Consider the following 23382-nt stretch of genomic DNA (forward strand, 5'->3'; position numbering starts at 1 on the left):
AGGTAAAATCAGTAGCGTGGAATTTTTTAAAAATCAGACTTTCCCAATTTTATGCTTTAATTATGTAGAAAAATATGTACTGAAGATTCTAAAAGGCTGTAATCAAAATAACTTTTGAAAAATTGGGCCTGTCTTCAAAAAGGAATTTGTAAAATAAACTAAATCTTTAAAAAAAAAATTAGTAAAATTTGCTGTTAAATGTAACTGAATATTCTGGAGTCCTCAGTTTGGAAAAACCTGCTGTACTGTTAGGTTAACTGCATCTTGTTTTATTTATTTTTATTTTATGCTGGGGAACAATTTTTTAAGACAGGTAACAAGGAAATGTAGTATAATTGTTTGACTTTTTATTTTCTTTCTTTTTTTAAATTTTATTTTATTTTTTAACTTTACAATATTGGTTTTGCCATATATCAACATGAATCCACCACAGGTATACACGTGTTCCCCATCCTGAATGACTTTTTAATATCCAGTATGTTTTCGAAAATGTGTAGTAATTTAAATAAATTTAGAGTTACTATATTTTATGTAGAAAATGCTTGATATTGCATAGTTTTTGCATTCTTGGAAGGAATTCTAAGTTATTTATAATAGCTTGTAAGACTTGCATTAATATTGGTGACTTTTGTTTGATTTAAACTCTTGAACTATTGTGTATCTTTGCAAAGAGGAGAAGTAGGAATACAGTCACCTCATTATAAATTAGGCAAATTCAAAATTTCATCTTAGATATTTCCTTCTTCCCAGCACATCTTTCTTTATCACCATCCCCTTGGTGTTTGTTCACAGAAGCAAATTAATTTTATTATTAACTTAGGCAAAATATGATTAGGAAGATAAGTCTGCTACAGAAGTAACCATGATATATTTCAGAGCTAAATACAGGGGAGGGGCAAAGAGGGATGGATGGACTGGTTGTTTGGGTTTAGTAGATGCAAACTGTTATGTGTAGAGTGGATAAACAACAAGGTCCTGCCTTACAGCACAGGGAGCCATATTCAGTTATCCTGGGATAAGCCATAATGGAAAAGAATATAAAAAAGAATGTGTGTGTGTGTAACTGAGTCGTTTTGCTGTACAGCATATATTAATACATTGTAAGTCAACTCCAATAAAAAAAATTTAAAAAACAAAATATAAATAATTTCTAAGTTGCATGCTGTTTTGGATAGTTAGTATTACATCTCTATTTTATTTGCAAGATTATTATGATTCCAGTGCTCTGATTTTAACCTGGACTGACACCATTGCAGCTTAAAGCATTTGATCATAATTTATTAGATAGGGGTGTCTTTTAAGAGTGTTATATCACGTTATTCCTGACTGATTTTAAATTGCTGAAAACAGCTATAGTGATTATTTTGCTCTTGTAGATTTTGCATATGAAGCTAGGAGATAAATGTCCTAAGAAAAATTTACCATATGTATTTTTAAACTAATAAAGTTGAAAACTGCATTTGCCTGGAGCAATTTAAAGTAGAGCCTTGTATCTTATAGAATTCAACACAGTATTAAGCTTGCATTTGTTGAAAGTTCTCTGTCTGTTCATGTCTAAGTTGAAAGCCTAGTTAATGTAAATGTGCATTTTTGTGCCTGTTATTCATGGTTATGTCATGAAGATACCTTTGCACTGGATAAGATAATAACCAGGCTATAGAAAGTCTGTGATGGGCTAGGCATTTTACATGTTGCTGTTCAGTTGCTCAATTGTGTCTGACTCTGTGACCCTGTGGCCTGCGGCCTGCCAGGGTCCTTTGTCCATGGGGATTTTCTGGGCAAGAATACTGGAGTGGGTTACCATTTCTTTCCCCAGGGACTTTACATGTAATTCAGAATTTAATTTAAGCCATATAAATGCCCTATCAACTGATCATTACTATCTGTTTTACTTGTGAGGATGTTGAAGTTCAAAAAACTGAAGAATATTGCTTATGGTCATGTAAGCAAATTAGGGGAAGTTAATTGAATTTGAACCCAGGTCTGACTGCAGAGCCCATATGTGTTCCACTGTCCTGTATTTTTTTCCTCATAGTAAGTTCTGTGGACTTTATAAGCCATAAAAAGTAACCCCCCTTTTCAGCAAACCTGACATGTGAAAATCTAGATTTGCCAATATACAAATTTGGGATATTCTTTATTCTTGTGAGATGATTCATCTCATGTTCTTTAAATGACACAACATGACATTTAAAATATTATTTGCTTTCCCGAAATCCAATTTTTCACTCAACATTTTAAGAATACCTGCATCGTGAGATTTTATCAAGTGAGGCAAACCTCTATTTTGGTGTTCTTTGTTTAGCATGTACTTCATGAATGCCTGCTCTATGCCAGGTTCTAGGTGTTACAGAGCTAAGTGGCCTGCGAAAGCATAGTTCCTGCTGTCTCTGGAGCTGGTATAACTAGGTTTAAAATACTGGTTCCACCTTGATCTCTCAGTAACTGTAGGATCTTAGCAGGTCCCTTAGCCCTCTAAGGCTCTTTCTTCATCTTTCTTAGGGTTGTCGTGAGGATTAATTGAGATAATATATTTTCATAGCATGGTACCTGGCATGTGATAGAACACTAACATTACCTTTTAACATCTTAAAAATAGCACTTGAAATATAAGTACTTTTCTTTAAAAAAAAAAAAAAAAACAAGCTTAATTAGTATCATGATCTTCAGTCTGAGACAGTAGTCATCATTTCTGTATCATTTGAAGAGTTGTGTAAGCATTTCCCTTTGTTCTGCACACTGCCATACACATTTTAGAAATACAGTATACCTTAAGCTGTGTGTTTATTTTTTATATTTTAAGGGTAATGCTAGAATCACTGTGTGGTGTAATTCCAAATACATGCATATATATGTTAGGCATATGGCAAGTACAGTAACCTGTTTTCTTATTACCTTTCTTCTGAAAAAGAAGATAGAGTCACTTTGTGATTTATTCTTTGGAACAATATGAGAAAAGATTTGAGGAAGAAGTTCGTCATTGATTGCAAATAAAAATGTTGTGACAACTTCACTCTGATTTATAGTAGGCACTTTGTACAATTACGTGAGTCTTTTGAATGGGAAGTATTTCTCAGTATTTTTTAAAGTAGTAAAGTTTAAACACTAGGTATTTCCATTGCTGTATACCTGAAACTAACCCCACATTGCAAATCACCAATATTTCAATAAAAATTAAAAAAACTAGGTATTTCGTGTGTACTTACAATATGTAGACACTTAAATATGTAAATACCAGGCAAGTGATTTTGAAGATATATTTATGAAAATTTCTGCAAGAGTAATCAATCTGCCATATTTCCTTCTAGATTACTAAGTGTTTTAGGATATTATGATTTATCAAAAGCTTAAGGAGGAATTAAATGCATTTCAGAAATGATTTTTTAGATATGTTCAAAAAAATCAGTGACAGATTTCCTAGAGTAATGGTTTCCATCAATAAAATTTTGTTATAACAGTTAAATTTTCTTTTGTGAACTGATGCAAAAGCCTCACTTATAATACTTCTAAGGAGATTTGTACAAACTATATCTCCTGTAAAAAGATGTGTCAGGGCTATTTTTATTATCTGAAATGAAACCTTGTTAGAGAAAATCTTACTTTGACATTAAATCATTACCGTGTTTTTGTTTTTGTTTTTTACATTACAAAGTCCAAATGCCAAGGAAAAGTCAACTCATAAGCTGGAGAGGTATGTAGACAGTTCAATTATAGTGACTGATAAAATAGATTTTAGTATTTTTTTTTCTGTTTTCATAGTTCTTTTGAATCCTGATTAAGCCTTTTTAAGTACATAAGGGATAATTTGATGTTATAAACTTTTTTTCTTGTTATACAAAAAGAAAATTATGCAGTTGATGTAGAGATTTTTGTTTTTAACATGGATTTTTAAAGGACTTTTTTGTACAGTAGGTTTTAAAATATTTCTTTTAGTATGTACAGCCAACTTTTGTATTACCTTAGATGTTGTAATGGGAAGTCAGTTACAGTTCTAAGTCAATATTAGCTCTCCTGAGTTTTTATGTATAAGCAAACTTTTTGCATAGATGCTAACTTCTGTAACCTCAGTTAAGATTTTCAGAAATATTTTGTTAAAGTTTATTAAAGTCAATATTTAATGACCAGTTTTAATGGTTAAATTTTAAAGGAGTGAATTAAGATGTTATTTGTACTTAGAAGTCAGAGAAAATAAGTGGCATAGAAATAAATGATTTAGCTGTTCTTTGCAAGCAAAAAATGTTCTCACCTTTAAAGCTAACTTTCTTGATTATTTAATTTAGATAGCCATACATAAAACCTAATTTTAAAAAATAACTTCTTGTTTAGCATGAACTAAAGAAATGACCACAAACTCATTGAGCCTGAGATTTACCATCAAAAGAGGTACTGAAAAGAATCAATAAACTTCTTCCATAGGAATAATGTTTAGTGTTACTCATGTGTTATTTTTGTGCTTGAAAGATGAGATATTTAGGATAATTCTGAAAATGAACTCTCTTATTATTCTAATACTGTATACTCTATTGAGAATAAGTTACCCATGCTGTATTGGAGTTCAGTCTGCAAAGGAATGAATTGGCTGATTTTTGTCACTTGCAAATCCAGCCAGGGTTACTATAGCCTGTAGCCTGCCAGTTGACTGCATCAATGCATAATACTGTATGAAGTCACTAAAAGGCATATTTGTTTTAAAAGTGACACATGTAACTTTTTACTATAATTATTAACTATAAGCAAAGAAGTTAGTCATGCTTTCATTTTTTTTTTATTGTTATCAAGCAGTTTTCTAGGAATTTTCAGCAGTATATCAATCCAGCTATAATTCTAATATGAAATACAGAAACTATGAACAAGCTTTTGGTGCCTGCCATCAAAAATTAAACCCATAGCTTTAATGCTTACATCTCATTTTGCTTTCACCACAGCTCTGTTTTAGTAGATCTGCACATCTCTCTTGCTCTCAATGGTTAATTTTATCAGTTCAGTTTCTTCGTAGATTTTTGCCATGAGTAGAAAGGATTTAAAGTCTCATAGTCCCTTAAAATATTTTATTAACCTTTCCTTGAAAGAATGATAGATAATGTACATGCTTGTTCATTATACAAGTACCCAAGACATTCTGATTGAAAGACAGCTTAAGGAAAAATAAACAGCAAAAGCATTCCGTCTTTATTTACAGTATGTAGGAGATCACTGTTTTCACTTTAAGTGTACGTCTGATCAGCAGGAACACCTAGAGAAGGACATCTTTAGCGATAGAATTTACATACCGTTAGCTCACAGTAATTGATTAGCAGCAGGACTCTGAGTACAGAGCTGGTTGGGCACGTTATTTGGGATGCCTTTGATGCCGAGGTTTTCCGAAGCTTGCTGGCTGCATGCTTGTTGCCTTTGTTCGTGGCACAGGTAATTACTTGATAAAATGAAGTGCATCGCTGTGAACAATTGACCCTTTGGAGCAGTCCAGGCTTGTCAGCAGTCTAAAACCACACTTTAAGGCCATCATTATGGCCTCAAACTTAAGAGTTTCCAAGGTGCAGACAAAGGTGTTGTCTTCCTTCAGTACCAGTCGAGTGCCATTTTCAGACTTTATGAAGTATTTAAATTGAATGATATTTGATGATATAGAAAACTCCTCAGGAAAGCCATCCAGCCTGCTTTTGGACACCAGGACAATGCGAGATTTTATTTTTGATATGAAATCCGGAGCATTACAGAAGATTCTCAGTCCTTGTGAGCGATCATGGTTATCTGTTATTTCCAAGAAAGTGGTCTCCCTGGGTGTCAGCTGTTCTTTTTCCCACCTGGACTTCACTTCCTCCGCCAGTCCCTTGAGCTGAAAGAATTCTGCTTCTTGTGCAAGAAGTTGATTTTCTCGAAACCCTTCGGGCAGTAGAAGTTCTCCATTTCGTAGGAAGTTTAGAACATGCCTGAAGAGGAGTCCATCCCTGTCTATGAAATAATGACCATCGGCATCGAACGGGCAGAGAATTTTTCCATTGACTATACCTTCAAGGAAAGTGTCTGGGTACTTGGTCAGTGTTTGTTTCTGAGTGATGTATAAGTATCCACCAACGTTGAGGGTCATCAGAGTGGATTTGCAGTTCTTTCCCTGGTCAGCATCTTCCAGGCTGTTGTGTTTCCCTTCATAGTCCTTTTCTTTTTCTCTTCTGTTTATTTTACGCTCCATTTTTGAACACACTATTTCAGCTTGTTCTTCTTGGCGTTGAGATTTTTAAAAAAGAAACACTACCACACAAACACGCCTTTATTCAGCCCCAGCCTGGTGATGGAATGGAAATGCTGGCAGCATCGCCTGCGCTGTCAGCTCGGTTTTGCAGTAGGTGGCGCATCAGCTATGTATGCAGGAGCTTTCTGGAGTAAGAGGGAAAAGAGATAATTTGCATTTAACCGTATCAGGGAAGGAACCTGCTGTGAAAAGGTTTTCATAGATATTCTTAGACATAAATAAAAGTTACTCAGTGAATTGAATTTCCTATGGGCAGTTAAGCAGTTATATATATTTAATTCTCCAGCTAAGTGTGAATTTCTGTTCACTTCTCAGTGTCAAAATTAAGTAGGCAGGCTTAATATTGAACAATACTGTGACCTTTCAGAGAATAATATATGTGGAATTGCTGTCATATTTTAAAGTAAATGATAAGTAGGAAACCCAAAGAGAAAGGACCTAGGTGTATAGAATTTTCTCTCCTGCAAAAAGTCACACATTTCACAGTGGTGGTGTCATTTTAGAAACACAAATGAGAATACTTAAACCCGTTATTTGTGACATTGTACTTAAGTTTAATTGGATTTGCATGTGATTCTGATTTGGGGAATCAGTAAGTGAGAAGAAATTTTCTTAATGTCTTTCAGCAAAAGGTTCTGTTATTTTGGCTTTTTACCCTACAAGTAAAACAAGTCAAATAAACAGGCTTTACGGTATTTTTTTTTTTTTTTGGGTTAAGATTTCCTATGAAAAATTCATAAGCTTGTTTCACCCTAAACATACTGAACAAAGACTTGGACTGCTGTGGAAAATACCGTAGCTGTGTGTCTGTGTGTTTATGTGTTTGTGTGTGTGTGCGCGAACGAGGCTCCCTCGAGAAGATAACAGAGACAGATTCAAAATACCTGCTATAAAATAATATCATGGGCCAGATTAGTTGGGTTTCTTTTGCTGCTGCTGTTTCCCCCCGCCCCCTCAGTGTTCACAAAAAGGGAGAGAAAAGACCAAAGCCTGTTGCCTTTTTTTTTTTTTTTTTGAGTTTTAACAGTGTGAGTATGGTGTTTTTTTCCCCTCCTCTTTCTTTTTTTTCCTTCTTCCCTCGTAAATTGCTTTCCAAAACATTTTAGGGATCTGAGTTTTCATTTCTTGAGTTTAAAGACCCAGTGGTAAGAAATGTGAACGTGGTCCCCAGTACACTATTATTTGGCTGATCTACCTGCTAAATTATTCTGAGGAACTACAGAATTAGACTTTAGATTTTGTCAGATTTATTTACATTTTTATTACATTTAAAGGTATTTAAAAATTTTCAACCTTCATAGAAGTGGGCTTCCCTTGTGGCTCAGCTGGTAAAGAATCCACCTGCAATGTGGGAGACCTGGGTTCGATCCCTGAATTGGGAAGATCCCCTGGAGAAGGGAAAGGCTACTCATTCCAGTATTCTGGCCTAGAGAATTCCATGGATTGTATAGTCCACGGGGTTGCAAAGAGTTGGACACGACTGAGTGACTTTCACTGTCACTTGATAGAAGTATTATTGGTGGAGATTCTTCTAAAAAGGTTTGCATTGTGTTTTTTCGAAACAATATTAGATTTTCTTCAGATTAAAAAAATTTGATATTTAATTACAGCAGTTTGAATTTAGTGTTTATGTATCATTGAGCTTATCAACAGTTGATTGAAAAAAAAAGTTCATTGAAATTAAACTAGAAATCAAAGGCATAACATTTTTAGGGCTGAGTTTTTGCTGAGAGGACTTCCTTGGTAGCTTAGAAGGTAAAGAATCAGCCTGCATTGCAGGAGACCCAGGTTCAGTCCCTGGGTTGGGAAGATCTCTTGGAGAAAGGAATGGCTGCTCACTGCAATATTTTTTCTGGAGAATTCCATGGGCAGAGGAGCCAGGGGGCTACAGTCCATGAGGTCGCAAAGAGTCGGACCTGACTGAGCAACTTTCACTTTTGCTTAGAGACCATGAAATTGAGCCAGAGAAGATTGCATTCTGGAGAGTTTTTAGTGTTTTATCTATAACTTTATAGCTTCTTGATAGTAAGCCAACAGTTCAGACTAAATCTTCCTCTCAGCACCGCATCATTTAAGAAAAGTTTACTGGTATATTCTAACAATTTCATGTGTGTTGATTTTGTGGTTTGGGAATCAAGTCTTACCTATGGATACGACTTTTTCTGAAATATGGAATAGGTTTGGGGCGGGGGGCGGCACAACTTTAAAAATGGAATTCTTTTCTTAGTAGTAAATGTATCTGAGTAGCAAGCACATAACAACACAACCAGCAAAGGCATGCCAGTTTCACTTACAGGTATAGTCCTCTTTTAATGAAGTTTACGATGGTTTAGTCACTAACTCATGTCCAACTCTCGCAACCCCATATGCTGTAGCCTGCCAGGCTCCTCTGTCCATTGCCTGGATTCTCCAGGCAAGAATACAGGAGTGGGTTGCCATTTCCTTCTCCAGGGAATCTTCCTGACCCAGGATTCAAACCCGGATCTCCTGCATTGCAGGCAGATTCTTCAACCAACGGAGCCATGAGGGAAGCCCACCCCAGGTAGTGTAGCAATCCTGTTTCAGTCACATAAACGTCTTTTCTACCTATCCCAGTCCAAAGAATCCTCAAAAATGCATTTGTAGTAATCCCTTTTTTTAAAAGAAAGAAAAAAACTTTGCCTCATTGAAGTGATTGGTAGACCGTTTTTGTTTTTTTTCCCAAGTTTTTTGTGGATATTCTTAATTGCTTTTCTTAACATCTGTAAGGCCCATTTAGAAGACTTCTGTGAAGCTTCCTAAACCAGTTTTTCTCATTCAAAAAAGTTCTTAGGTTAATTTGACTTTTGTTCTAGAGGTCGCAACCACACAGCTGTTTACAATGCGCGTGGGACACCAGGATCAGTAGAGCACAGCTGTAGGACAGGGAGACTGTGCTCAGATTTGCTTTGTATGTGTAAGTAAAGTGAGATGGTTGAATTCTGTGTAAGCCTCGGTCTGCTGCGTTTTACAGTGTGGCCCGTTTACCGAGGCCTTGCTGGGGGAGCCTTGGGGGTCTGCTGCGTTTTACTCTGTGGCCTGTTTATCGAGGCCTTCCTGGGGGAGCCCTGGGGGTCTGCTGCGTTTTACTCTCTGGCCCGTTTACCGAGGCCTTCCTGGGGGAGCCCTGGGGCTAGTGCTGCTAGAGGCGGGGCCTCGCCGCTGGGGACCTGAGGCACGGCGCTGACCTCTTCAGCCATCACCCCCAGGGCCCCTTACACCTGCTGACTCGCTCACTTCTGCTTCCTGATTTTTAAACCTGCTGGTGTGTGTCTTTTTTCCTTCTGGCTTTCCTTGACCGTGAACCACCCCGTCGTGTGCCTGTAACCCTTGACTGCCCTTTCTCACTCTAGACTTCACTCTGGCGTTCTTGGCTTGTGCAAACCTGCCATGTAAGATGTGTTTGCCACCCATGGCGGGGCAACAGTAGTGTAACAGAAGGCTTGTCTTAGTGCCTCGCTGGAAGCTGATAAGAATCTATAGGACTTTTTTTTTTTTTTTTTTAATGTCCTGTTGCTCCCAACTTGCAGTCTTAAGAAAGAAAAATGGTACCCAGGAGACCCCGCCTTCTCTGAGTTGCTCCACTCCATCCGCATCAAAGCAAGGTGATTGCAGTTTACATTAATCACAGGGCTTTTGTTGCTCATTGCCGCTGTTACGGTGCATGTGCTTCCGAGGAGAAAGCCAGGTTGTCTTTTTCTTAGTCTATTCTAAGCTTATATTTACTTGCTTTGGGGGCTAGAGGGTGGGGAGAGTCATGTCAGTCAAGTCCACACAGCCCGAAAACTAAAAATGGTGCTTCGATAACTATTCTGAGGCGGACATCCATGGGTTTGTGTGACCATGTTTCTCTGCCTCACTGCAGATCCAGACTGGAAGTAATCAGTTAATTGTTTAAGCAGAAGGGCTTAACCTACACAGCAAAGATGAGCTCATTTGAATGCACTTGACCACTAGCCTTGAAGATTTCATATGCTTTGCAGGCAGAAAGGTGTTTTTTTTTAGGTGTCTATCATAGACATCTGTAATCACACATATAAAGTTTGACCAAGTTTAGTCAATTTTGAAGATGTATTTTCTCGCATACATCTATATATCTGTTTTTCCTTCATTCAGCTCTGTTTTTTGCATTAGTTCAGGTTGCTGTAGTATATACATATTTCACTACCTCTGGATAACACAGAGTATTTCACACCTAGACACTCAGTGAATGTTGTTTTTGATTCCTTGGTGATGGACCCCCAGGCTGTCTCAGTCCCTTACTGTGGTGAACAGTTTAAGGCATGTCCTCTTATAGGTGTCTGTGGAAACCTGTGTGGTAGACACCCAGGGGAGAGCTTGCTGGGCACGTTCAGTTTCACTTAGCACTCCCAGATGACTCCCAAGATGAGCTCTAACAGTGCATTCTCGCACCAGCGGGGCCTGTGGGTTCCTGTTTCCCCACATTTTCTCCAGCACTTGGTGTTATCTGGCTTTTGTTTTGTTTTTTTAGATTTCACATACAAGTGATATCATACAGTATTTGTCTTTTTCTGTCTGACCTGTTTCACTTAGCATTAGTCCGTGCTGAGTTGTTGTGAGTCTGTTCATGTTGTTGCACATGGCAATGTACATTCTTTTTTATGGCAGAGTAGTATTCCATTGTGCATATGTATATGCACACACACCACACACCACATCTTCTCTAGCCATTCATCTGGGGTTGGACCCTTAGCTTCTTTCCATACCTTCACAATTGTAAATAATGCTGCTGTGAATATCGGGGTCCTTGTATATCTCTTTTCAAATTAGAATTTTCTCTGAATATATACTCAGAAGTGGAATTGCTGATTGGTACAGTAGCTCTGTTTCTAGTTTTTGAGAAACCTCCATACTGTTTTCCCCAGCGGCTGCACCAGTTTACCTACCCCCAGCAGCGTATGAGGTCTCCCTTTCTCCATATCCTCACTCACCAGCGTTGCTAATTTGTGTTCCTGTTGGTGATAGCCAACTTGGAGGACTTAAACAGTGTCACTGACAGGTTCTTGTTCCAAGTATCCTCATTGGTTAGGCCCAGTGCCTAACCAAATTTTAGCAAAATCTTTCTGCTATATGGTGATGCCAATCTTCCACTGCCTGTGTTAGGCAGAACTTACTCCAGGCCAATGGAAATTCTTATCTGCCAACTCTTGATGGGAAATGAGGTCATTGTTAGCAGCGTGATTGACACAGAATATGCCAGAGATATTTTCTTGCCATAAGGAAGTAGAACCTTACCAAGAAGATCTCTCTCTTGGTTAGAAGATAAAAGATTTGGTAATTCCCCTAGACTCAACAGATCACTCTTATATGAAATTCAGACACTCCTTTTCAAGGAAAACGGATGAAGCTGCCTTTATTAAAAACATGGGGTTTCTGGTTCTTCATTCTCTGCCTCTACTAAATCTTTTTGGTTATTTTTACCTGCATGCATTAATTCCTTTTTTTTTTTTTTTTTCTTAAAAAAAAAAAAAAAAAAAAGATGATTTCTTGTTTCTGCACTAAGAAAGTGAAGCCAACTACAGAAAGAGCAGGAGCTGTTAATTTTTACTTAAACCTGTCACTGTGTCTCTGCTCTGAACTTCTCCGTATTGTTTGAGACTTATTAATCTGGGTCTTTCTTCTTCACTTGAATTTGATACCCATCTACTTGATCTGCAAGGATATCTTTATCTGTTCATTTTCCAAAATCTGGCTAACCTTTGGCCATCTGACTTTCATGTCCTCTGATTACTTTTTGGCTTGACCTTCCTTTCACAAGCTGAGTTTTTTTTGTGTGTTTTTTTTTAATGTATGCGTTTCTTGTTTTTCATAGCCTCCTGTTAATAGCGTTGAATGTGAGAAATACTCATTTTGATATTCAGCTATAATTATGTTACTTTAGTTTCTTTTTGGTGTTGAAAAATAAAAATAAAGGAGACAGTGTTATGTATTAACACAGTTTAAGAATCACGGATTTTTCTGTGTTAACCTAATTCTGTTTAAATGCCAAAACTTTAGTTTTGTTTTGAAATATGAAAGTTTTCTGTATTAGATGTTGTCTGGTCCTGGGCTTCAGCACAGGTACTGTCTCTCCCACCTTGTAGAGCTGACTGACCACAGTATCTCACCAACTGTGCAGAGTGTCAAGTCCTCCTAGGACTCATTCACTATAGCTTCTGGCAGAATGGTGATGTGGATGTGTGATTCCATTTGGAGGGTTAAGCTTGTAAGTGTTTTACAGCGTTGAACTGAGTCTTCAAATAAGCCCAGGAAACTGCTGCTTCAGCAAATTTTTAAACCCCATTTGAGGAGTGTAGAAAAGATTAAAGCACTTTGTGTCAAAAGGAGCACACGTAAAAATGACTAAAGGAGGAGAAGTTCTGACAACATTCTATTCCACTGTTTCTTTGCTTTTCATTACAGAGGCAGTCTTGCAAACACTTTACAAATCATGCTAATTCATATTTTAAATGTACTTTGGGACATGAGTGTTGCAGGGAAACCTGTGTTTTATAATTCTGTGAACAAAAGTCATTTGAGCTTTTAAAATGAGTGTGCTCTTTTTTTTTTTTTTTGAAGTGCAGACTATGCATTATTATTCACTGGAAAATTTTATAGTAACTAGATGAGCAAAGCGCTCTTATGAGCCATCAAATGAACACTGAAATTATATTATTGTAGAGAACTCATTTTTATAGTGCTATTTGGCAAAACAGAATTTTGCCTTCTCTCTCAGAAGGAGATGTTTTAAGTTAATAATCATTGTCTACAATCTCAAAATGAGGGGTATGACTTTGAAAAATTGTAAAGTGAATATTGCTATGAAATCAAGGACCAAAAGAGTTTCTGCCCCCAAATGCTGTCCCTTACCACTGTCCCTCATGTTACCATCTTCTCTTTAGATTCTCCTGTGTCTTTAGTGATGAGATGGTCGAGGGGTGAGGGGTTAGGGAGGAGGGGGCCTGAACCAGCAGGACAGGATATGATGGTTCACAGGAGGACATGAAGTTTCTTACAGAGAGTAGAGTGATTGTAAATCTGGAATGGAGAACTCTATCATATGGCACACTTTTTTACATCTAACATTTCTGTAATTGGGGTATGTCTTAAAATCATTGACTTGTAAAATTTTCATGGTAGTATTTTGTCTTTCTTGCTGGCACATAAGGTAATGGTGAACATTACAATTGATGGCATCTTAGATTTGATGGCATATTTGAGCAATTCTGTAAGCTGTTGTCCCCACACCACCAGAAAATTCAGTTACCAGAAAGAGAGGGGAAGGAGAAGGTGTTGGGGGAGAGGAGGAGAGAAGTATTCGGGCACCGGTTCCCAGCTCTGCCTGCTGCATATTAGAGTTGCCTAGTGAGTGTGTAAAAACACTTCTTGCCCACACAATGCAATTAAAGTAGAATCTCTGAGAGTGGACCCTGTAGTTTTTAAAAAGCTCCCCAGGTGATTCTTAGGACCAAGCAGAATTGAAGAACTACTATATTCAGGAAACTGATGAGCTCAGGAAAGCGAACTTACCTCAGAGGAGTTCTTAATGATGAGGGCGTAATTTCTACCCTGTAGTTAACGAGGATCACTTCCTATTAAAGTATCTTGAAATAGTATCTAGAACTAAACTAGTGTGTGGTATTAGTACTGTTACTAAACATGGTGAAGAGAACTGGGGTTATTGAGGATGAAATTAATGAAGCTTGAATCATATTCAGTGATTAAAAAATGTGTCATCAGATTGTCTCTTAAGTATTTTGTTCATGTTGTGTCTCAGCTCTACCACAGGCTTTCTTAGGTACAGGGGTCTGTGTGTTTCTTCTCTTGTGCCTCTCATCACGCCTTGCACCATGTTTGGCACTATTTACCTGTGCAGCCCTGTGGTCAAAGCCTTTTCTCCTGGAGACTTAATCTTTCCTGGAAGGATTTGTTTTTCTCTTCATGTAATCATGGTTGCTATTGTTCTTGAATTCTCTCTCATTTCTAGTGCAAGTGGATAGCACCTTTTGAGGAAGGTTTTACTAAAACAAGACTATTTCGGTACTATGATTTTCTTTTTCATTTATTATTATAGAATGGTATTACTTCATTTTTTCAAATGAAAGTTTTATTTCTGGGTTTTATTCAACCTCTTATTCTTGAAAGCTGCTTTTAGGTTAGAGGTCATGTCTGTTTATATATATCATGCCCATGTCTGTATTTGAGAATTTATACTGATTAATTATATATATATAATTATACATATTGTGAATATTAATTATGTATAATAAGAAAAAAAGGAGACTTACTGTGAAGTACAGGAGGAAAAATAACTTGTGAACTTGCTTCATAAACATTAAAACACAAATGTTTATTTTTAAAATGTTGTTCACTAAGTTATTTCTTTGATCAGAAGTATGTTATGGCTTCTGTAGACCCATAGAGCAATCCAGACTCCTTTGTACCTTTGAATCATCTGTCTGATTTTGTACCTTAGGTCACACTTTTCTTTCTTCTCCTGGGCAGCCAGTCGTGTCATTCGCAGATACTCTTCGGTGAGCATTACAGCATCCCTTGTACAGGAATGTACAGAAACCTTCTTTCTCCCAGTCCAGAGGGGAGAAGGTGAAGAGCAGTACTATGAATGAGGGAAACTGAGATGTTTCCTAATCCTAAATCTAATCCTTAGATTATGGTTTCAGTATTTGATTTAAAACTGGGACTTCCCAGCTATTCAGGCTTGTTTATAATTTGAGTATTATTACAAGAAAACACTATATAACATAATTTGGGGGAATACTTAAATGGCTGCTCATTTTGTTGCTTTTGAAGTAATACAATTCTGACTCTGTAGGCTTACTGAAATCTGAGTATGATCTTTTATTCCTAAAATTCCTGAATATTAAATAGATCAGAACATCAATTCACAAATTTGAATACAATTAGAAACACCTTAATAATAACAAGGATCGCAACTTTGCCCAACTGGTTTGTTAAGATGCCAAGTAGCTTATATTAATAGGCTTTACCCCAACCACAGGCAGAAACTGCTAGAAAAAGATTATAAATGAGAACAGTGGAGACTAGCAGGAATATTAAACAATGGTTTACCTTTTAAATGCTCTTGATCTCTTGAAATACTGTTTCTTTAGTCCTTTTCCAGAGAGGACAGACACGGGTGTGAGGTAAAGAAGAATCAGGGAAGTAGCTTCAAGGCCTCAAGGATTAGCCCAGAGTCTTGACTCTAACCTTGTCTGTGTTTTAACTTGAGTTGGCAGTGCTCTTAAAGGCCTCCATGTTGAACCAGATCCAGAGTGGTCTCGTGGAAATGAATGCCTGTAACTTCCTGATGCCCAGCGTCTTCTTAACACACTGCTCTCATTACTTACGTGCCAATGTTAATAGGCACCCTTCCTGCTTACCTGTCACTTTAGCTTGTTTAGACCAGCCAGGCCTTTAACTTGTAAAAAGTGCCAGTCAGTTGTTTCTGCTGGGTTCTACGTCATTGTGTGTGTGTGTGTGTGTGTGTGTGTGTGTGTGTGTGTGTGTGTGTGTCGCTCAGTCATGTTTGAGTCTTTGTGACCCCATGGATGATAACCCTCCAGGCTCCTCTGTCTGTGGGATTCTCCAGGCAGGAATTCTGGAGTAGGTTGCCCTTTCCTTCTCCATCATCATACAGTAGTGTATGTCAAATTGAGACAGAGAGTAGGAAGGTCCAGCTTAGAAAAGAAGTTTGTGTGTTTTCAAGTCCTGGACAGGTTCTCAGCATTTTCCCTTTGTCATTCCCAGAAAGCATTTTTCTCTAATTCCTACTCAAAAAAATTTTAATTATATTTAGGTCTTTTAGAAAGTATTAGGGCAAACAAAATAGATATTGATGAAACAATAAAACATCTTCAGTTGGAGGGAAGGGCCAGTTTTGTTTTGTTAATTTTAGTGAAAGAGAATTGGAAGAGATCCCAGTGACTTTCCTTCTGTATACAGATGCCGAGACCCAGAGATGTGAAGTAACTTCTCCAAAGTAACTCCGCTGTTTAGTGACAGATTTAGAACTGGGATGCTTCCATTCTTGTTATAAGAATGCACTTTGTGTAACTTAGCCTTTAATACTTTCTCTCAACTTTTTTCTGAAACTAGGTGGCAGTATATAGATCTATAAAATACCATCACAAAGGTTTGTGTTCATACTCAGGAAGATTCTTTGGGCTGCAAGGAGCAGAAGCCAGTAAGCAAACCAGTCTAGCTCAAGAAGTGGGGGAGGTGAGAATAGAAGAGGTCCTGGAATAGTTCCCAGAATCTAAAGAAAAGTTGGACAAATGGCCAGGCCTAAGGAAAGATAACCCTCATGAACCATAATAAATTCTACTTAGTACAGTAGAATCCCACAGCCTCTATGGAAGGACCAGTGGTCCTTCCAGTAGTTAAATTAGAAGGTCAGGAATCCTGAAATGATACCCGAATGTGTCCCTACTGCCTTACACACTGTAGGACCCACCAGTGCACATTTAGTCGCCAGTGTGCATGGAGGACAAGGCCTTTGCCCTCAGCATTAGGACGCCGATTATCTAATCTCTTTTTCTTGTGGAAAGTAAACCCATAATTTAGTTTAGATTTTTAATTTTGGTTTCTTGAAAAAGGAGCAAGACTTTAGACACAGTGAGACAGTACAAATGTAGAATCCTTCGAGACTTTTTCTTTTCTGGTCTCTAGTTGTCACTCCAGTACCTAATTTGACAGGTTTTTAGCAACTTATCTTTATATCACATCTTGCTGTTCTTTAGTTGTTCGGACGACTCTTTGCGACCCCATGGACTGTAGCCTGCCAGACTTCTCTGTCCATGGGTTTCTCCAGGCAAGAGTACTGGAGTGGGTTGCCATTTTCTTCAGCAGGAGATCTTCCCGACCCAGATCAAATCCGCATCCCCTGCATTGCTGGCAGATTCTTTATCACTGAGCCACCAGGGCAGCCCTTATCACATCTTACAAAGCATTAAACTTAGTTTTCATAGAAAGTCTCCCTCCCCCATACTCACAATTAATAGGATTATATAACATATAATCAAATTGCATAATTACTAACAGTAAAACTAGCATAAACAAGTTCTAGCATAGCTTGAGCAGAAGTGTGTGGGAGTGATAGAGATTAACCTACTACCCACTAGCGTATAGCAAGCTCTGGGCATCTGTCACCATATTTAAGAGGGAGATTGAGAGCCGTGCTAATCTAGAAGTGGGTTAAGTGGAGGCCTAGCAGAAGTGCTCCTAGTGTGTTAGAGTAGTTTATACACCTGTCTCATTCCAGCAAGCTCCCAGAAAGTAATCTGGAAGCCACTGGGTGGAGGGCGGGTCCCTGGAAATCAAAACCATTTTCCTAATGATATCAAGCGTTTTTGCCTTTTTCACTCTGATTTTCTATGCAGTTTTCAGTTTTCATTTCTAGTATGGTCAATATCAGTAGATAAAATCCACATAAAAAGTTCTTTTGGATCCTCACATTTGTGAATGGCTGCACTAGACTCTGCTCCTTGAGGGCAGGAGCCAATTTCATATTTCTGAATTATTCCTGATGTATTTGCATTATCTTTTACATAAAAGGCACTCAGTAAATATTTGACAAATGTATGAAAAAAAGCTCATTTTTCAAGTATTTACAGTCTTTCAAACTGAACCAACAAAGTAGTTTTAAGTCATGGTTCCTGTATTAATGAATATGATCTGTAATTAACAGCAGTGGTGTGCCAGTGAGTGCTTTCAGCCGTCTTAAAATGTAATATATAATAGCTTTCCCCTGAAATCTGAAGCAGTGTTTTAGAGAAGCAGCACAGTTTAGTGAAGAAAAAAAAAAATGAAAGCACGTTCCTGAGAGGTTTTAAAAGTGTGTGATGGTTTTATATCTTGCTTAGGGGGCTATAAGTAAATTTTTTTTTTTAATTTTATTTTCAAGAGAGGGGAAAGGGCAAAGAGTGAACAGAGATGTGGCCTTATTTAAGAGCAGCCAGTTGATGGAAATTTTCATTGCTGCTGATGAAGACCTTTCCTTTCACTTGAGAAGCTGTTTTAGATTTGAAAAGAGAATATGATGGACAGGAAACCATGGTTTGGGGAAGTGAATGTTGCTGCTTTGAGTGACCTTGTTGGAGAAGGGTGATGGTGAGTGGTGGCCAGGTGAAAGCAGGTAGGTGCTTTAGATGCCTGCTCCTCTTTCAGGCATTATAAGTGTGAAACGTCTTCAGCAGAAACTTTTAAATAAAAATTAAATTCACCTTGTCCACCCGAGAGTGCTGTGCTGTGCTTAGTCGCTCAGTCCCTTCTGACTCTTTGCTACCCCATGGACCGTAGCCCGCCAGACCCCTCTGTCCATGGGGATTCTCCAGGCAAGAGTACTGGAGTGGATAGCCTTTCCCTTTTCCAGGGGATCTTCCGAACCAGGGTCTTCTGCTTTGCAGGTGGATTCTTTACCAGCTGAGCTACCAGGAAAGCCCCCACCCAGGAGTAGGTACTGCTAAATAAGTGTGGAACATTCACAGATGGTATTGAAGGGTAGCTTTTTAGTATTCAACATTAGTAAATACATAGGTATGTAAATTATCTTTGGAGACAGTATTCTAGATTTATTTCATTTTTTAAAAAGGATTAATTTATGTTTCAGTAGTGAGCTATTCTCATGCATTTAAGGCCCTGTAGATTGGAGTCATTCCCAAATCTTGTGACTGTTATGACAAGAATCGTTCTAGCTTGAACTTTCAGCTTCAGTAGAGGGGCATGCTTGAATATAAGATTTGTTTTTGCTTTAAGAAAATGCAGATTTTAATATTACTAAATTCATTAGTAAGAGGAAATTACTTTTAGAATTTAAATTTAATATAAAATAATTCCAGCCTGCTTGTTTCCTTCCTGCCATATTTTGGTATAAGGTAGACATGCTTCTCTTCATCACCCTTTGCAGTCGTCTGTCACCCTGTACCTTGAGGTTTGTGCTTATGTTGCATCAAACTATTGAATTACTGTGTGTTTGCAGTTAGTACTTAGGGGCTGTAATAAGGAGTTCCAGGATTTTGGAGACAAAATCAGAAAAGGTCACCATAAAATTTTTGGTGTGTGGAAGACCTCATTTATGGATATGGATATGCTGGGTCTCTGTTGCTGCGTGCGGGCTGCTCTCTAGATACAGTGCTTGGGCCTGTCGTTGTGGTGGCTTCTCTCGTTACGGAGCCTCGTTAGCTGTGGCTCTCAGGTTCAGCAGTTGCGGCACTAGGGCTGTAGAGCGTGTGGGCTCAGTAGCTGTGGCGCACAGGCTTAGTTGCCTCGAGGCATGTGGAATCTTCCCAGACCGGGGATCGAACCGATGTCCCCTGCATTGGCAGGTGGATTCTGAACCACAAGACCACCAGGAAAGTCCAGAAAACTTTTCTCATATAAATCATGTGGGCGTGGTTCCATCTGCATTTTATGTTTTGGTCAGTTTTATCTGTTCGCCCAGTGAACTGTATGCTTCTTGAAGGCAGTACTGTATCTCAGTCATCTTCGATTCTACAGTGCCTAGATGGTTCCCTTCGCATGGTAGGCACTTAGTTAATGTTTGTGGAATGTATGAGGTCATTGGCCCTCAAAAGATGGATCATAAATGCATTGCTGAGGAGCCAACGGAGTTCCTGAATCTCTCCTGGATACTTGGGTGAATTCTCTTAGAAATATGATTGAACTGTAACTGTCCCTAACCATAGCCATCCATTCCCAGAATGCACTGAGGCTGGTGCCGCTGTGGGCCAGTCACACATGCATATCAAATAAGAGGAGATCCAAAGTGACTTGGTGCCTGGTAGGCACACAACAGTAGGTGCTAACTTTTGTTTCTCTTGAATATTGTATCAGGGTCACCGTGAGAATTCTTACTAACAGTGGGAAAATTTTTCCTTCTGTTTGGACAAATGTTCATAGCAGTTAAAAGCTCTCGTTTGGCCACACCCATATTAATCATTTTGCTGAAAAATAGAAGTTAGAGCAACTGGCAGGCGGAACTGGTATTCTATATAACCTAGGCAAGAACCTGACTAGTTTCACAGTATTTTTTAGGCTAGCTGTTCTAGTCAAAGTGTATTCTAGAATTTTGTTTTTTGCACATATATGTGTGCATACCCACACATTCAAATACATGTATGTATATACCTTTGATTTAGTGCTTTAGACTTTTTCAGAAGTTACTTCTCTGTACACCCTTCAAAGATGATATAGCCTGTACACCCTTCAAATTTTTATTTGATTTTATGCCCTTTTAAGCCACTCTCTTCAGAAAGAGCTAAGTGTTTAAAAGCTGTTATTGGTAAGGGGCTGCAGCAGTCTGTAAATAAACCTGACAGGAGCCCAGTGTTTCACTACAAGTTTTTTTGCTATTCTGATCAGTGATACCACTATAAACTTAAAAATATTCCTTTTCTTTTCTTGATTTATATTATTGACTATATTTGATTGTGATCACTGTTGCTGTGGTTAGTATGTCAAAATACAGTCTTGAAAATGATAAATGTTATCTAAATACATTTGTTAATTTTTTTCTTTCCATTCAAGATAAGCTTTCACTGGAAGGAATAGTGGTACAAAGAGCTGAATGCCGACCTGCTGCCAATGAAAACTACATGAGGTTAAAGAGGTTGGTGTTTATTACTTTAAAACGATACCTGGTGTGTTTTTTTTGTTTTTTTTAGAATTGAAATACATATATTAGATTGCCTGTTGACTACATGAAAACAATGGTTATTGTTGCAAGTGTTTTCTTCAAAGCTTGTTTGTTTTTAAAATCAAATAAGAACAAAATTTTAGTTACAAAATAAGTAAGTCATGAGGATGCTGACTATAGATAATAATAATAGTTTATTGCACATTTGAAAGTTGCTGAGAGAAGAGATCCCAAAAGATCTCATCGCAAGAAAAAACAATTTTTTCACCTATGTTTGCTGTTGGAAGTTAGACTTACTGCGGTGACCCTTCTCCAGTGTGTGCGCTTGACTGAAGCCTTACCGTGTATACCTGAAACTAATGCAGTGTCAGTCACAGTAAAACCAAACTCAGAAGGAGTGTCTTCAGTAAGGGAACTTTCAGAACCTTGGCTGATAATTTGGGTTGTATTCAGCTACTTTGTTACTATAACCTGGAATCAAAATTTTTAAATGTCTTTTTCTAGTTGTCCTTGTAAATCTTGATTCTCTGAAGACATGTTACAAGATCTTTGCACCATTTTATTTTCAAGGGCTATAATTTTCCCATGATGAATGCGTATCTAAAATACTATACACTAAAAAGCAAGTATAACTAGTTGCTAGAACACCATCCTTTTTACTTAATCTACAAAGAACTTTTATAAACCATTACCTTGTTAGAGATTTTGCTTTGGTGTCCCTCCTCCACACTTTTGGACGTAGTTATTACCCTTTTGTAATTCATACTTAAAGGTTATGATTGCAAATTCTTGGTACTTCAAATTTTGTGATTTTCAAAGAGTCAACAATTTTTTAAACTTGGAAGAAACATATTGTACTTGTTTTATAGTTTATATTGAATGTATTTGAATCCCCCATATAGTCTTGAATTACACATTTTAAAATTTACCCTAATAGTAGTGAACAAAACAAAAGAATATCTCTGCCCTCATGGTGCATACATTTGAGAAGGTTGTAGCTGCACTGAGCTGGTAGTTGGGCTCACACTTCCAAGAGGCAGCCACAGCACCTCTGAAGATCCACATTGACTGAACTGGATCAGCTCTCAATTTCACATCTTTTAAACTCCCCCGCCCCGCCCCTCTCAATTAGATCAGATGTCTGTCTCTTGGGAATGAAACAGAGACTAGTTTTCTTGTCCAATAACTCTTCTAATTTCAATTCCTCCCCAGGGCAAGGGAAAGGATGACAATCAAAATGAAAAATTTTTATAACAGTAAATAACTTTGGAACACAGGCAGATGTTCCTCTTTGTTTTTAGCCTATAAAGTTTATTATGTACTACAATTCTTCTTGAGAATTTATCGTCTTCAAATAACTACTGAACCTGGAAAATGCAAAATCTGATTACTCAGCTCTTTGCCAAAATATTTTTCTGTGGTCTTGATTTTCTTTAAAAGTTTCTAAAGATTTCTGGTGATCAGATCAGGCAAGTCACCTGCTGTGTTATGAAACGGCTGCTTTTTCCTTACCAAAGAAGACATTAAAATTGTTTAGCCTTTTGGAGTATGCTGAAAGACCAGCTATCATATAGTTCAGTTTCGTCAGTGACTTAAGGAAACAGGGTAATTCAGGAGATGATAATCATGTGAGTTTCATAAATAGATGCTATATGACATAAGTCTTGAAGGCTGAGACTTTTTTTGACCAAGTGGGAAAAGATGGGAATAAGAACACTTTAGACAGACAGAGACAGGCAGGTACAGAGACCTGGGGAAAACATCAGGAACCCGTGTAGGAACCTGTATGTGGTTCTACAAGCCTGGAATGTGGGTTTTTTTCCATTCAGAGCAAACAGAAGCTGCAGCCTTAGGGACTTCCTTGGAGGCTCAGTGGTTGGGAATCTGCCTGCCAGAGTGAGGGACGTGGGTTTGATCCCTGGCTGGGGAACTAAAATCCCACTTGCCACAAGTCAGCTGAGCCCATGCACCACAATTACTGAGCCTGCGTGCCCTAGAGCCCATGCTCTACAACAAGAGAAGACTGCAGTGAGAAGCCCTCATGCAGCTCCTAGAGAGCAGCCCCACACACTGCAGCTGGAGAAAACTTGTGCGCAGCAACCAAGAGCTGCGCACCACAGTGGAGACCCAGTACAGCCAAAAAAACCTGAAATGTTTTAAAAAAAAGAAGCTCCAGCCCTTTTTAGAACTCTGAACTTAAATATCCAGAAGCTTGGTGGGAAGTCCAGTTGACGTGTTTCAAAGATGTCAAAAACTGAACTCCCAGTCTTGCCCCCCCAAACCTGCTCTGAACTCATGCCAAATCTGTCCTCCCATTTTCTTAGTCCAAAAGCCCTGCTTACATTTTTGACTCCTCTCTCCCACCTCACATCCAATGTGTCAGAAAAATCTTCCTGAATGTACCTTCCAAATATTACACAGCTGCTGTCTGACCATTTCCCAGCACCCACACGATCTGCCT

At 38.1% G+C, this 23382-nt stretch overlaps 2 protein-coding genes across 5 annotated transcripts in view; one reads left to right on the forward strand and one right to left on the reverse strand.

Moving 5' to 3' along the window:
• The window catches only part of GTF2F2 (general transcription factor IIF subunit 2), a 136140-nt gene that overhangs the window by 52499 nt on the left and 60259 nt on the right, over positions 1 to 23382 (forward strand). For all 4 annotated transcript variants that reach the window (XM_055542031.1, XM_055542032.1, XM_055542033.1 and 1 more), the window contains exon 5: positions 20813 to 20894. In XM_055542031.1, coding sequence (XP_055398006.1) covers positions 20813 to 20894 — 82 coding nt within the window. The remainder of the gene's footprint in view (positions 1 to 20812; positions 20895 to 23382) is intronic.
• On the reverse strand, positions 5329 to 6414 carry KCTD4 (potassium channel tetramerization domain containing 4). Its single transcript, XM_055542029.1, has one exon. It carries the CDS (start codon positions 6188 to 6190, stop codon positions 5411 to 5413), a length of 780 nt encoding a protein of 259 aa, XP_055398004.1. The 5' UTR covers positions 6191 to 6414; the 3' UTR covers positions 5329 to 5410.

Source organism: Bubalus kerabau, chromosome 12 (genome assembly GCF_029407905.1).
Source record: "Bubalus kerabau isolate K-KA32 ecotype Philippines breed swamp buffalo chromosome 12, PCC_UOA_SB_1v2, whole genome shotgun sequence".
Taxonomy (NCBI): domain Eukaryota; kingdom Metazoa; phylum Chordata; class Mammalia; order Artiodactyla; family Bovidae; genus Bubalus; species Bubalus kerabau.

Coding starts and splice junctions, on each gene's coding strand:
- KCTD4 (XM_055542029.1), bottom strand. CDS start 6,190: ATGGAGCGTAAAATAAACAGAAGAGAAAAAGAAAAGGACTATGAAGGG.